Below are 16,351 nucleotides of genomic sequence, written 5' to 3' on the forward strand. Positions count from 1 at the left end.
GTAACTGGGATTACAGGTGTGTGCCACCATGCCCTGCTGCTGTTTATCATTACTGTGTCTAATTTCTAAATTAAAATTTCATCATAGATATGTATGTATAGGAAAAAATGTAGCCCATGTAGGGTCAGTACTATCTGAGTTTTCAGGCATCTACTGGAGGTGGTGGATCGTATCCCTGTGGATGAGGGGGACTACTGTATTGACATCAATATGCATTTTGCTCTTAAGTAATGAGACAATGGGATCCATGCCTAGAATACTAGTGCATGTACAATTTGCTGTTTGTAAAGTCAGCACTTGCTCATTTGATTTGTACTTCAATCCTGTAAACACGACAATTACTCCTACACCTGAGAGGGGAGGAAGTTGAGGGTCTGAGCAGTTAGTGGCTCCAGCTCTGTCTGCAAGGACAGGGACTGGGGCTGTCTATTCTGCCCTGCAACCCACAAAGACTCTCAAGTAATGATTGAAGAATACGTGTTTGGTTTAGCCCCGGTGTAGAAAGGCTGAATCTGTTCCAATTCAGTTCAAGTGCATCAACCAACACTTGAGCCTGAGCAAGCCCATCTGCAGGGCCTTCCCAGGCAACAGCCGACAGGGAAACTGCAGATTCGCCGAAGTTGCACTAAATAAATCCCACCAAGTGTGGACAAGCCTGATGTAGAACACTTTAACATTTGAAACATTAAGATATTGCCACAATGGATCAAATTATTTGGACTCATGTAAACCCGTGAAGTAAAATCTGCCAGCTGACACCTACACCAAAAAAATGCCATTTGGAAAATCAGGAGGTAAAATAAAATCCTTAGTGCAAAATCAAAGTGGACCAAGAAATGAGATTTGAAGATATTAACAAGGTAATGGTTAAGACTGTTACAAATCTTTTCAAAAGTTATGAGAAACCATGGAAATGGAAGTTGTATCTGTAAGAAAGATGTGGCTAAAAGTGGTAAAACATCTGCCTGCTTATGCAGTAGGGCATGGTGGCTTTGGAAAAATTTTGTCACAGATCTGGACAATGACTATCTCATTTTGTTTGTGACACTGGCAAGTAACATCCTCCCTCTTAGGCTCAGTTGTTTCATTTTGTTTAAATCGGGAAACAGGGTTTATTAGAGTTTGTTTATGAAAATGAGAAATCATGGCACAGGGTCTGGTGGTTAACAGGAACTCCAAACAGTAGGTGTCATGAATGATATTAATAACTGTAGATGGTAATGTGTTCAAAAGTATAAATATATATGTTTTTCTGAGTTCTGAATTGTTATTGCTAAGTTGTCAACCAGGAGGTCACTGGTCTGGGTTTAAAGCCAAGCAGCAGTGGCCATACATGGCTCTCGGGTACCAACCCTGCCATCAGAAGGGTGGGCACTTTACCTTTGGGCAGCCAAATGGAAGTGTTCCCTGGGGTGGGGGCTGGCTGAGTTACAGTGAATCAGCCCACAAGCCAATTAACCCTGTTTCTTAAAAGAAACCAAAATCTTAATAAAATATGCATAAATTATTCAGTCAAAACCTCTTCTCAGGGTATTTTATGCAGACCAAGTGCAAAGGTACACAGCATGTACTGTCCCCCATCTATTAGTAATCAATTACATCTGCAAATTCAAAGTTAAGTTGTAACATCTGTGAAGAAACACAGACATCTCTCACTGGACTTCCATACTGACAAGGCTGCACTGGACGTGGACTTGACCAGGGTCACTCAGCTGTTGTAGGTCTCAAGCACAGCTTGCTCATTTTCATTTCATTTGACAGAATGGAAGAGCAAAATACATAGTGATGCTGCTAAAATCAAAGGGAAGGATATGTGATAGCTCAAAATCTTTTATCAGCTAATGTGTGGAAATCTGAATTTAGAGTACAAAAATCCAAGTTGGAAAATTTACAACTATAATGTGTATGGAATAGTTGAGTTTTGGGTACACGAATTAGTCAGCTTTTCATCACTATGACCTAAATACCTGAACCACTTAGAAGAGGAAAGACTTATTTTGGCTCATGGTTTCAGAAGTCTCAGCCTTGGTCAGCTGTGGACCTGCGGTGAGGTAGAGCATGATGGCGGAAGGGTGTGGTGGAGCAAAAGCCTCTCAGTTCATGTTGGCCAGAGCAGAGAGGGAGGGGATGGGAGGAGACAGTCCTCAGGATCCACGCCCTCCAACTGGGCCCCACCCCCTTTCAACAGGCTGCTGGGATTAGGAACCTGTGGATGGACTCATCCACTGGTGAGGTCACAGCCATCAAGACCCAGTCACTTCCCAAAAGCCCATCTCTGAACACTGCTACACTGGGGACCAAGCCTTCCTCATATAAGTCTTTTGGGGAACATTCCCAAAACCATAAGAGGATATAAGTCAGAAATTGCCTATATTGTTTTCTTACCTCTTCTCATTCACGGGGAAAAAAACAAAAAAGAAATAGTAAAGTAAAACAATTTCTTAACTTATTTTGGAGAACTGATGTGGAGAGTACAGGTGGTTCCTTTGGCAACCAAGCACTGAGTCCCTCACCTGGCTGACTTGCTGAGCCTGTGGCAAGTTCTCCAGCACACAAGAGCAAGGAGTCATCTCTAATTAGTCAACAATTTCCAGCCCATTCCTTCCCTCACCTCATTTTGTCCTCTGGAAAATACTATTTTCATTCATACTACGCTTTTCCCCAATATTTTTAAACTCATTTATACAAATTGAACTGTTTTGAAACTAAGTTACAGGCTAATTTACTTGCAATTGGTAAGCATTGTTCTAAATATTTAAAATGTTATATTAACTCTTAACAAATCACTCTGTGTGTGTGTGTGTGTGAGAGAGAGAGAGAGAGAACTAATAAACTATTACCTGGAGATTGCCATTTTAGCTATTTCTTCAAAGAATAATTCAGTGGCATTAAGTACATTCACAATAGAATTCATGGGTCAAAGGTTATAAACATTTAAATAAAACTTCTGAACATGTACTGATCAAGAATTTCTTAAGAGATGTGAACCACTTTTTAATGTCACTTAGCAATGTTTGAATATATTTCACTGCACCCTATCAGTAGCATTAAATATTTAACTAATTACTTTCAGCAAATTTTATAAATAAAAAATATTTTAAAACTTAATTGAAGTGTTTTAAAAAACAAAGAAGGCCAAGTCATTTTTTGGTGCTTTATTTTTACCTGGCTCCCTTACCTAGAGAGGCGGTAGCATTTCCAACCACATACACTGTCTTAGCATTCCATTTTTCTTTCAGAGACTTTCCCCAGACTGTAAAATATGAAATTACACATGATTTGTTAATACCAAAGTTGCCATTTGGATTGCTGCCCAAGGTTGCTTGTTCACCCTAGGAAACTCATGAGCAAAGCAAATTATTAACGGCCAAATGTGAAAGAACAATATCTCAAACTGGAATTCCATTTTCCTGTTGTTCATATTCTGCAGGCAAAGTTTTAAAAATCACTTAGGTAAATGTTTCAGCATGACTTGCTTAAAATAACTAATTTCCATAACTGTCATAGAGCCATATCCCTAACCCTATTTTGTATTTTATTTAGAGACAGGGTCTCACTGAGTTGCTTAGCATCTCACTTTTACTGAGGCTGGCTTTGAACTCTTAGAGATCCTCCTGCCTCAGCCTCCTGAACTGCTGGGATTACAGGCATGTGCCCCTGTGCCCGGCAGAAGCATTTTTAATGTGTGTTAGAAAACAAACGTAACTCGAAGAATTAATTTGCATGGTGAGATTAAGATTTTAAAAAATCTAGACTTTTAAAGAAAAAGTCACTGGTCATTAAAAAATGCAACTTAAATGTCTAATAAATCAATAGGTGGGTTTTACTTGGGAAATAGATCTGAAAGTAGTTAATAAACTAAAATCTCAAATGAAAGGGATCATTACCCATTAGTTCAAAGTAGAAATAATAAATTTCACCTTCATTTAACAAACACAATATAATACAGAAAACTACCATTTTATGACAAAGATAGATCTTTTAAATATGGATTAAGGACATATAAAAAATGGATTATATATACATATTATAAGGTCACTGTTGCTTCAAAACATTTTAAGAAGAAAAATAATAGATTTTTGTCCTAAAATCTAATAAGAGCAAAATTTTCACCTAAATTTACCTGTGTTATAGTGAATCTACTCTTCATATCCCAAGGGAAATTCCTTTTTAAACAACCCCAAATTGAGCTTTACCTTCTTTCCTACCCTACAATTTAAGTAATATTTATCGGGAATTATCCATAGCGGGTAACAAACTGCTTCCCGAGGTCCACACACAACAGTGATGGGAAGAAGTGCAGGGCTGCTACCTTCGCAGCTTTACCCCTTCGGCAGCGGGGGACCCCTGGCCAGTGGGACAGCCCTGTCTTTCGCTTCTTCATTAAGTTAATGGGATTAACATACTGCTCCTATCACATACGGATGTCAAGAGAATCAAGATAAAAACATGTACAGGAAATGCTTTTTAAACTGCAAAGCATGCCTAAGTTACAGCACTCACCCTGGGTTTTCTCCTTTCTCATAACTTTCTCCTTCCAAGCACACACAAAGGAAAAATTCGACTGTAGGACAGGCACCCCCAAACCCCACTGGGAGTGCTCTCCATGTTAGAAACAACAGCGATCCGAGTTTAGTTTCTTAGGGTCCTCACTCCAGAGAAGAGGCTCAGGCCCTCTCTTCAGCAGGAGGCCCACGTGTGCACAGGCCTGCAGCAAGCCCAGCTTCATGTGGAGACAATGACAACCCATTTCCACAGTGACTCATGACCACCCTGTTCCAGGCAACGTCCTGGATGCCCTTCTCTGGGACTTGGACTCTGCAGCAAGAGTCACGAACGAACATGCAACTTAAGAGTGTGTGCGCAAGAGCTCTGCACTCCTTGTTCTTCAGGTTCCTCATCTGTCAAGAGGAACTATGAATCCATCTCACAGGGTAAAGACTGAGGACAGCACCTGGCACAAAGTGGTCATCTGGTGCGCTCCAGCTAGTGAGGGGTGGCAGAGTACTCCTGCGGTGCAAGGACTACCAGGCCTGCTCCAAGGAAAGGGGACTGACGGCAGAGAGGTCGAGGGGCTGACCGAGGTCAGGATGGTGAGCCTCTGCGTTTTGAGTTGTAGAATGAGACTGCAGAGTGGGGTGCCTCTGGATTGCTCTCTGGGGTTCAGTGAGATAATGAACTGAGGAATTTCACAGCGCCTGATGCACAACAATGGTGCCTGATGCACCATAATGTCAGCTCACAGGTTGTTCAGCCACAGTTATGAAAAAGGTGGCTGTTCAGTCTGCAGCCCAGGGTTCAGTGAAAGGGCTGTGCCTTTTTATACCACTGTGATGGAAAGAAAGGGTCAAGGAGACGGCTTGTCACCAAAGGGCATGGACATTCTCATACATGGTCAAGTTTTCTCATCATCACTTTGAGGAAAGTGGTATTTACCATATTCTCTGCAGAAGAAAACTGGCACTCCTATGTTTTGAGGAGATATATAAATGCCCAGCAAGCTGCGGAGGTGCCCTGTCTGCTGTCTCCCAGGAAACACCTGGGACCCAGCACCACCTTGCACACATCTCTGTCACAGTGCAGCTACTTCTGGAATTTAGTATCTCAGTGGGAGAAGTAGAGTAAATAAAAGCCCAGTGGAATTCAGATCAGACCCCCACTCACCTTCGGTTTTATTGTCTTTCTTCAAACACAACTCCACTGCTTCCACTGCTCTGGGGCTGGTAAAAATGAGTCCCCCGTAATGTTCTGGATGAGACAGCTGCATGTCAGAAAGTGATAAAGGCATTTTATATGATAACTTAAGTTCAACATCTACCAAGGAGCTATGACTCAGAGTTCCAAATGCTTCCCAGAAGTAGCAGGCAAACTAATTCCTCCACACATCCACCACCTGCAATACTTACCAAAGGCTCACGCTGGACCTGGAACTATTCTAGGCCTTTTGGGATGTACAGGTGAAATATCCTAGTACTTCCCTCAAGAAGCTAAGAGTCTAGGGGAGAAGCAGACAAGTGCAACCCAGCTGATTGCAGCAGAGGGGGCCTGACCCAGCCTGGGAATGGGCGGGGTGCAGGACGGAGGCAGACTTGATCTGTGTCTTAATACGACTGGAATATTCAGGAAGTGATGCCCAGGCTGAAAGCCCTGAGTCTCACAGCTAGTAATGGTGATATGATCACCAGACGTTTACCTGAGCCAGGCACCAGGCCGTTGTCTAGATCTGACTCACTCAAACTGTGGGTGCGGATCTTTTGTTTTTTGCAATGTCGGGCATCAAACTGAGGGTCTTGTGCATGCCACGCAAGCCCTCTGCCACTGGACTCATCTCCAGCCTAGCGCCTTTAATCTGGATCATTTGGAAGACTTTCCGGGTGTGTCTCCTGAAATATTTGTCACTCCTACCCTTGGATGTAAAACTCAAGTGGTGGACAGAGCCCTGGGTTGGAGTTCTAGTCCTGTCTTTGCTGGCTGTCTAAAATGGGAAAATATCTATCTGGTCTACTGTGTAGAGGTCAGGCACCCGGGATTAAATGAGAGGATGAACAGGTTCTAGAATTCTGAGAACCACACAGGTACGGTGCTCTCATAGGCCCTGCTCTCCCTGGCCCACCTCTGGGCGTGGGTGGCTTCCTGGAGGAGCTGGTGGAGGCTTAGTAGGAGAAGCCCAGCAGGGCAGCCTCCCGGAGCCAGGTGTGCTATCCCTGTGTTTAAGTCTGGTGGTAGAATGAGGGGCTAGGAAAACAGCTTGGGCTGGCAAGGTTTCTAGAGACCAAGCACTAACATGGAGTTCAGACATGACAGGCCTTACCTTCTCAGAAAAACTGGGAAGAGATAAAAACTCAAAGGATAAAACAGGGATCAATGTGGCTTCAAGTCCATGTAATTCTAATTCCTGCAAATGAAAGAATATAGTTCTGGATTGGCAGGGGCTGCTCTGAAAATAAGGAAAGGAAATGGTATCATTAACTTTATTCTGTGTCAAGTATGAGTGTTAGCAGCTCCCCACGACCACCTCAGCTCCAGGACCTTGATTCCGTTAGCAAGGAAGCTCCAGTTTAGGGGACAACGAGTCTCAGGCCACTTACCCTGATGTATGGATCCTGGCCACAATCATCCTCCTTTGCATCTTTCAGTAAAAGAACCTTCATATTGCCTGGTGCTCCTTATGGGTACTGTGACAGAGGAAAGGAAGAGATCTTAATTGTATCTCAAAGACTCTTCCTAAGCAAGGCTGGGTGGGGGCAGTGAGAGAAGGAGGTGATCAAATGCTTGCTGAAGAGATCTGTCCTTCCCACGTGGTGACTGGGCGTTAATGGGCTTGTTCTTTCTGAAGACCCCTGTCACTGATAAGGCCAAGGGAGGGCATGTTAGCAGTTGATATCACCTGGAAAGGCAGATGAAAGCCATCAGTGAGAGTCAAGTGTCCCATGTCAATGGCTCACCATGAAAAATGCCAATTTTGGGTTGTATCAATAACAGATAGTGAAATGCGTATCCTAACGTTTATGAAGGTAAATTAATAATTATTTCCATTTCAAGACAAATATACTAAGCAGCTTAGAAGTACTTTAGGAAATGACAGCATTGACTTTTGCACTTCTCAAATATTGTTTATAAATGTTGTCAAGTATAAGGAGACAATTTAACAGACTGAAAAATTATCTGTAGACAGTTAGCTAAAATCTTACAGACTTCATAACACTTCTTCCAGTAATTTCTCTTCTAAGATAAACCCAGACAATACTCAAAAATACTCATAAATGTATACAAAGATTATCATAAAGATTTCATCATCCAGAGGATATAGCTCAGTTGGTAGAGTACTTGCCTTTCAAACACAAGGCCCTGGGTTCAATCCCCAGTACTGGGAAAAAAAAAAAAAAAAAAAAAAAAAAAAAAAGATTGCATCATTCCACAGATAGCACTAGACCCATCAGTTACTTAAATGCTGTGTGTACTGATTGCTAAGACTGAACACAGTACACTGTTTGAAGCAGAAGGATGTTAACTCTGAAAGCCATTATTTATAAATTACTACTAATTATATTACTGGAATAGCTATACTACATTTTAGGATAACCTGGCTCAAAATGAATTGCCCTGTGTTTAAGCAACTAAACCTAGATGAACATATTATTAAACAATGAAGTTCTAATTATTGCTGTCCAGGGGTTAACTGGAGAGATTGGGGGTTTAAGGAAATGGGCAGTATTTCTCAACTTCTCAAAATGTGTCTGACAAAAATTAAGAGCCTAGTTTTCGGTGATGGTCTTTTTTGTGTCGCCGTGGCTAGTTATAGTTTCTGATGACTTACAAATGTTCATCTAGGTGTTGCTGTGAAGGTGTTCTGGGGACACAGTGCCTCATCAAAGGCTTTTCATGGGCAAGTGCTCTACCACTGAGCTATAACCCCAGCCTATTTTTTTTTTTTAACAGTGCTGGGGATTGAACCCAGGGCCTCCAGCATGCTAGGTGTGCCCTCTGCCACTGAGCACACCCTCAGCTCTCTCCTACTTCTTTATGGAGATGGTGTAAGGAGGCAAGCATGGTGTCACAGAGGAAGCACAGGATTAAGGGCCAAGGGACCTGGACCTTATCACTTACTAAGGTTTGACCTTGTTTTCTCCCTTGTTAAACTGGAATAACCTCTACCCTACCAAGTCACAGGGCTGCTGAGGCATTCAAAGATAACATGGCAGCTAGCATGCTTCATGAGCGTTTACTACCTGCCAGGCTTTACATACATTCAATTGATGAGGTTTATGCAGAAGTCGATGTACACTCATTCAGTTTCAGAAAGGCTAAGTGGCAGCTGGGGGTCACAGGTGATCTGGCCCCAAATTCTGTGTTCTTAATTCCCCTGCACTATCTGCCTCTTATATGCTTGGCAAATGAAAATGTTTGGGAAAGATAAAGGTATGAAGATATAAAGTTATCACTGTAGTATAAAGTACTTCATTTAAATATACAAATATGTGAAAGCAAAATCAATCCATCCACTGCAAGCAGAAAAATATTCCTTCTGAGTTCTGCTCTGATTTTCTTAGGATAAAATCAACATCAGCAAGAAGCTTGGGCTTCCAGATAGTAACTATTCCTCACATGTGCTACAGAACTCAACAACAACAACAACAAAACAAATTACTACCCTTATCCTTCCTGTTGCTGGTGATGCCCTGCTGTGCTGGAGTCTCCCAAGTAGGCAAGAAAGAAGTCCAGGATAAGCACACACGGTTGTCAGTAAACGAACACGCTGCTCTCTGAACCTGAGGAAGAGGCTGGTGGAGGGAGGAGCCTGCACAGGAGGGCCCAGGCTTGGATTCTGGTCTGGCTGCTCTTTTTTTTTTTTTTCTTTTTTCAGTCTAGGGACTGAATTCAGGGGTGCTCTACCACTGAGCTACATCCAAGTCCCCTTTTATAAAAAAATTTATTGAGACTAGAATCTTGTTAAGTTACCAGTGCTGTCCTTGAACTTGGAATTCTCCTGCCTCAGCCTTCTGAGCAGCTGGACAGCAGCTGTGCGCCAGCTATTCTTCTGTTAGTCTCAGTTCCTACATCTATGAAGTGGGCTGGGGGCTTCTCAGTGGCTGGATTTTCTGAGGGCCCTTCTTTCCCACAGTAGATGCTCAATAAATATTTATTCACACTGTGGGAAAACACTTTTAACTTTACCCAGCATCTTTGAAACAGGAAATGATTAAAGAAATGGGAAACTGACTAGATTAAGACTACTTCATTGTTAAGAATGAGGCCTCGGGGCTGGGGAGATAGCTCAGCTGGTAGAGTGCTTGCCTCCCAAGCACAAGGCCCTGAGTTCAATCCCTGGTATTGCAAAAAAAAAAAAAAAAAAAAAAAAAAAAAAGATAGTATCAGCAATAACAGCTGCCCTTTTATTGAGCACTTACTCTGTATTATTTACTATGTATATTAGTATATACTATGTATATACTATGTATATACTTTTGTTTCTACAGATAAACAAAATCAACAGGATATATCTATTTCTACAAATGTATGGAAAACTTGCTCATGTGATTATAGAAGCTGAAGAGTCTCACAAACTGTCATTTGCAAGAATGTGAAAAGAAAAATTTTGAGATGTCTTAACTTTAATTATAAAATCCAGCAGGCAGAGGGGGATTTAAGAAAAGCTCATCAGCTAACAGCTAGTGACCCAAACCAACAGACTGTTCTACATGCCTGAATTATGTTGAATCAAAACCCTGACAGCTGACCCCAGGCAACACCGACCTCTGGCTTCTGGGTGGACATTCTGGACTCCTAACCCCAACCAATCCAGAAACAATAAGGACTTTTCCTTATGGAATGCCCTCCTAGCCCACATTTTCTTCTTCACTTCATGTGATCCCACCCCTTTCATGTATAGCCAATGTAAGTTCAGTGTAAACAATTTAGGATTTCCTTCACCAAATCTTCATTATGAAAGTGCTTTGAGCTCTTGTGAATATTTTTCTGGTTGATACCTAGCTCTGCTGTGGTAATTGTGGCACTCATCCAGGATCTGGTTCCTTTCTGGCTAGCATATGTAGCAGCTCAATAAACCTTTTTATTTAAGAGAATTCTTGGTCTAGAGACGCAGGAAAGCTAGTGGTGTAGTTTGAAGGGCTGAGATCTGATGGTGTCGTTTCCAGTCCAAGTCTGAAGGACTGGGAACCAGGAGCACCACGGGCAGGTGAAGGACAAAGAGAGCTGAATCCTCTTTCTCCCCGACCTTTTTTTCTCTATTCAGGCCCTTAGTGGATTATGGATTATGCCCACCCACTTGGGGAAGAACGATGCCCTTTACTCAGTCAATGGATTCAAACACTAATCTACAAACTCTCTCACAGACACACACTGAAATAATATAGTTATATATCTGGGCAACCCATGATCCAGTCCAGCTGACACATAAAATTAACTTATTAACTATCATACTGGGCTAATAAGCATTTTACATGCAAGACTAAAATCCCCAGTTAAGCCTGCAATGTAGCTATCCTCATCTACACACTAAAGGACAAGGAAAAGGCTCTGCAAGGTTTGAGGCACTTGTCCATTGTCATGCAGATTGTAAGTGACTATGAATCCAAGCCTCTCTACTCTTTTAAGGGAAATTCTGTGCTAAAGAGGAAGAGACAGTGTTAATCAATCCCGTCCCTAACTAAGGGATGACCCCTGGGACCTGTACTATATTTTTCTTGACTGTCAAAACCACAGGTGAGAGATCCAAGATGGCGGACTAGAGGGGGGCTGCATTCCTTGTCCCTCTGTAACTCAGGATTCAAGCAGAGGAAATACTGATTCTCTGCAAGGCAGTTGTTGCTACCCACCCATACCCTGCTGTTTACCCCATTTGTCCTCCGTGAGTACCAACCATCTGCCAGCATATCACCTGCCCTTTGAGCACAGATCACTCACTAATCGCTGCCTATCATTTGCCATTTGCCCACCTCTTGCCTGCCCATTGCCCAGTGCCCAATGTTCAACTGCTGATTGTCTGCTGTTAGCCTGCAGACTGCCCGCAGACCACCAGTGGATCTTGCCTACTGTTGTCTGGAAGTTCATTGTCACAGTACCCGCGGGTTTGGTTACATGTGACTGCCACCATCTTGGGACACCTGCCAGGGCCTGCAGGCTTGCCACCACAGCCACCGCCATCTCAGGGGATGACCACCTCAGTCTGTGGACTCAGGTCAGGGCCTGGAGATACACTGGGTACCTGCAGGTCTGGTTGCACCTGAGGTCTTCCTGCTGGGTGTGGTAGTGGCTGCCATCTGGCTGCCTCTTTGCAGGGTTGCTCCTTCGTGTGATCTCTCTGCAAGTTGAAAGGGCACTGAGATCTTGGGACTGCAGCAAGGCAGAGACTGGGGAAGCTGAAGCCCAGGTCCATCAGCTTGCAGCTGGGTTTGTGTGGGTCAGTCTGGGCCTCGAAAGCCTGCGGAAAGCCGGAGACTAGGGGCAGTTCCCTCGGGGGGAGCACAGGTTGGAGAAACTGGGCTCTCTCCAGCTCAGTGAGTCCTGAAGTGTGCAGGGACAGAAAGGGCCAGCTATATAATGTGTGGGAAGACTATAAGAGGGTGTAAGGAGGGCTGGGGAGATAGCTCAGTCGGTAGAGTGCTTGCCTTATAAGCACAAGGCCCTGGGTTCGAGCCCCAGCACCAAAAAAAAAAAAAAAAAAAAAAAGAGGGTGTAAGTGCATCTTGCTATTTGCTATCAGCTCACCCACCCAACCAGTCCAGCACCCACTGGACTGGAGCTAACACCAAACTTCAGACAATTTGACCTATTAGCAGAGAAGGGAAGCTGAGGAAAAATTTTGAAAGTCAACAGACGAAATCATGCAATTTTCCAATGAGACTTTCCTCTTTTTTATCTTTTTTTGCCCTCATCTTACACCTCTACCATCTTTGAATCAAATATTTTTCATGCATCAATTTATTGAGGAATGGCATGTCTGAATAATAGTTCAGACAACAGTTTTGTTTGTATTCTTATATCTTTACTTTTTAAAAAAAATCTGTACATATTTTTTTCTCTCACCTCCCTGTCTCCCTTGATTCTTTCTCATTTCTTTCATGCTAACAGTTAACCTCTACTAATTCCTCCCTCTCTTACTATAAATTTTTACCTCTATCTTCTCTCCCTCTCCCTCATAAACATCACAACTTACACTACTTCTGTTCTCTCATTGTCCATCATTTGATGGTAAACCCTTTTAGCAAACTTATTGTTTATAATGTAGAAAATAATTGAATACTTCATTTCTACTATTATAAAACTGTAAATGCCTTCATAGGAGCCATTTGGTTTAAGGTGGTGTATCATTTGCACTGGGTGCTATTAATATTGGTCTTCCCCTTAAAGGCGATGTACTGGAAGCTTTCAGGAACACTGTAAGACTACAGGGTAGAATCTGTACTGCCTCAGCTCCATACGGCTAGATGAGAAGACACACAAACAACATGAGAAAACAAGGGAACAAAGGGCCTCAAATAAACTAAGACGTTCCAACAACTGAATTCATAGAAAACACAGTAGAAGAAATGTCAGAGGAGTTTAGAAAATACATAGATTGATCTTTGAAATAAAGTATGGTACTGGAGAGAAAATACAGAAGTGAAAGATCACTTCAGTAAAGTGGCAGAGATTATAAAAAAGAATGAAGAAGAAATGCTCAAAATGAAGGAAACAATAATCCAAATTAAAAATTCAATAGAAAGTATCACCAACAGACTACACCACTTGGAATACAGAACCTCAGACAATGATGACAAAATATATATTCTTGAAAATGAAGTTGACTGCAGAGAAGTTGGTAAGAAACCATGAACAGAACTTCCAAGAAATATGGGACAACATGATAACACCAAATTTAAGATTAATTGGAATAGACGAAGGGGTGGAGATACAAACCAAAGGAATGCACAATCTTTTCAGTGACATAATATGGGAAAACTTCCCTGATCTAAAGAATGAAATGGAAAATCAACTACAAGAGGTTTACAGGATCCCAAATCTACAAAATTACGGCAGACCCACACCAAGGCACATTAAAATAATGTCTAACATACAGAATAAAGATAGAATTTTAAAGCCTGTGAGGAAAAAATCGAATTACATATAGGGGGAAACCAATTTGGATCTCAGCTGATTTCTCAACCCAGACCCTCAGCACTTCACAGACACTTCATAGAAGAAATAATCAATCAAGAAACATGAAAAAATGTTCATCATCTCTTGCAATTAGAGAACTGCAAATCAAAACTGCTCTAAGATTTCATTACACTCCAGTCAGAATGGCAATTATCAAGAATAGAAGCAATAAGTGTTGGTGAGGATGTGGGAAAAAGGCATACTCATGCATTTTTAGTAGAACTACAGACTGGTGCAACCACTTTGGAAAGCAGTATGGAGATTCCTAAGAAAACTTGGAATGGAACCACCATTTGACCCAGTTATCCCACTACTTGGCCTATACCCAAAGGACTTAAAGTCAGCACACTACAGTGACACAGTCACATCAATGTTTATAGCAGCTCAATTCACAATAGCTAAACTATGGAACCAATCTAGATGCCCTTCAACAGATGACTAGACAGAAAAATGTGGTACAGATACACAATAGAATACTATTCAGACTTAAAGAAAAATGAAATTACGGCATTTGCAGGTAAATGGATGGAATTAGAGAATATCATACTCAGTGAAATAAGCCAACCCCAAAAAACCAAAGGCCAAATGTTTTCTCTGTTAAGCAGATGCTGATCCATAGTCAGGGGTGGGTTAGGGAAGAATGACGGAACTTTGGATTATGCAGAGGAAAGTGAGGGGAGGGGTCCGGTAGTGGGGATGGGAAGGACTGTAGAATGAGACAGACATTACCCTATACACATGTATGAAACTTAAAAAAAAAAAAAAGTAAAAAGAAAAAAACCACAAATGAGCCATTTATTCACATTTGCCATTCTGTTTCACACTCTGACAAGTCAGGAAGCAATCTGGGGCACAGAGACTTTCACTCTTTTCTCTTAGGAAAGTAATACATGCTCATTGTGAAAGTTTTGCATACACAAAAAAGTACAGTTTCTCAAAAAATGAACAAACCATGTGATTCATCAATTCCATTTCTTGTCATATACCCCAAAGAACTGAAAGTAGGAGCTTGAAGAGATGTTTTTACACTCATATTCATAGTAGAATTATTTAAATAGCTAAAATGGTGTCCATCAACAGTCAGTGGACAAACAAAATGCAGTACATATACACAATAGGATGTTTTATTATATGGTCATACCAAGGAAGGAAATCCTGACACATGAAGATTACTATATGAGTCCAATTTAAAACAATACGAAGAGGGCTGGGGATGTAGCTCAGTGGGTACAGCGTTTGCCTAGCGTGTGCAAAGTCCTGGGTTCAATACTGAGCACTGAAAAACAAAACAAAAGAAAACATGACAAAACATACACACACAAATACAAGCAGGGAAATTACCCATGATGTCTCAGTGTTACACTATTGTCATGTTTGCATTGGTGAATTCTACTTTCTAATCTTAGCCTTTTTGATAGGTGTGCCTTATAGGATTTGTGTACAATTGGGGAGCCCAATGGGGCCACTTCAAGCAGTTCCAGCAGATGTGGAGCCTTGATGTTTAAGTATATCAACATCCACAACATGGCCTGGTGGACAAGACACTTTCAGGAAAAAAGTACCTCACAGAATAGCAACATGACTCTGAACTAATGGGGATCTTCAGGGTATACTGACTTCTACTGTGAAGAACCACTGACAATGGATTACCATGTTTCTGCCTAAAGCTCTTACACAAAGGTCACCTTACTCCTAGGAAGGGCTCATTCTGTTTTTCGCACCAAACACATCAGGCCTTCACTTTACAGAGGGGAAAAAAAAGGGGGTAACCAAAGATCTCATTCTCAGAAAGCTGATGTCTTCCCTAACTAATGACCTTCTCTCGCATAGCCTTTACAAGGAGCTGAAAACTGGTACTCTGTGCGGTAATCCTGATGGTGGATCCACCTTAGTTGGTTGCTTCCTTTTTTAAATGAATTTGGATCCCCCCAGTATTTTTGTTGGTGCATCACAATTACACATAGTAGAGCGGTTTGTTGCTGCACACATCCACACGAACGACAGTGCAAGGTGGTCAACACGTCCCCTTCCTCTTTACTGGGCTCCCTCGCCTTCTCACGATTGGTTTTAACGCTCAAGTTGTTTCTGGTGGAAATCCGGACTCCAGCTTCTCTCGAAGCAGACACACAACCCTGGGCCAGTACTTCCGCGCGCGCACCTGGTGGCCGCCGAAGGCCACTCTCTTGTTTGTCACAGCCCTTCACTCGATTCTCTCAAAGTAGGCTCAGGACCTTAAGACCCCTTAAGCCTTCAGACCCCGTCCCCGGCGCCGAAGCACCGAAGGTGCAAGTCTGCTTAGGAAGAACTTCGGGGCCCCGGCCGGCCGCCCCACGCTGCCGCACGTCGCTGAGGCCCGCGAGCCCGTGTCCTCCTCGGCACCATGGGCAGCGACACCTACCTCGCGGGTCGGCGAGGCCCCAGGGCTAAGAGGCGCGGACTCGGCCAGCGCGGGTCGGTGCGGGATCTCGCGGTCCCAGCAGAGGGCTCAGAGGTAATGACAACAGGGTGGGCGACCCGGGAAGCTCCGCACCGCCGACCGGCCCCGCCGCGCGTGCGCACAGGTGGGTGGCCGCGCGTGCGCACCGGTGTCCAGGCCGGCGGAAGGAAGCCGGCTCGATGGGTCGAACCACTGCGCGCAGGGGGAACCTCTAGGGGAGTGGTGATGAAGGGAGGACGGAGGGAGGAGGAAAGG

The 16,351-nt window shown here is 42.9% G+C and overlaps 1 protein-coding gene across 10 annotated transcripts in view; it reads right to left on the bottom strand.

The window, feature by feature from the left end:
• The window catches only part of Uros (uroporphyrinogen III synthase), a 28,894-nt gene extending 12,669 nt beyond the window's left edge, over positions 1-16,225 (bottom strand). For 2 of the 10 annotated variants that reach the window (XM_047553420.1, XM_047553429.1), the window contains exons 1-5: positions 14,801-16,225; positions 7,089-7,175; positions 6,812-6,937; positions 5,665-5,761; positions 3,179-3,253 (exon numbers count right to left, since the gene is read on the bottom strand). In XM_047553420.1, coding sequence (XP_047409376.1) covers positions 3,179-3,253; positions 5,665-5,761; positions 6,812-6,937; positions 7,089-7,151 — 361 coding nt within the window. In that variant the 5' untranslated portion in view covers positions 7,152-7,175; positions 14,801-16,225. The remainder of the gene's footprint in view (positions 1-3,178; positions 3,254-5,664; positions 5,762-6,811; positions 6,938-7,088; positions 7,176-14,800) is intronic. The other 8 variants (XM_047553421.1, XM_047553423.1, XM_047553425.1 and 5 more) reach the window with 8 other exon arrangements.
• Between the last annotated feature and the right edge of the window lie 126 nt (positions 16,226-16,351).

This window comes from Sciurus carolinensis, chromosome 5 (assembly GCF_902686445.1).
Source record: "Sciurus carolinensis chromosome 5, mSciCar1.2, whole genome shotgun sequence".
Lineage (NCBI taxonomy): Eukaryota > Metazoa > Chordata > Mammalia > Rodentia > Sciuridae > Sciurus > Sciurus carolinensis.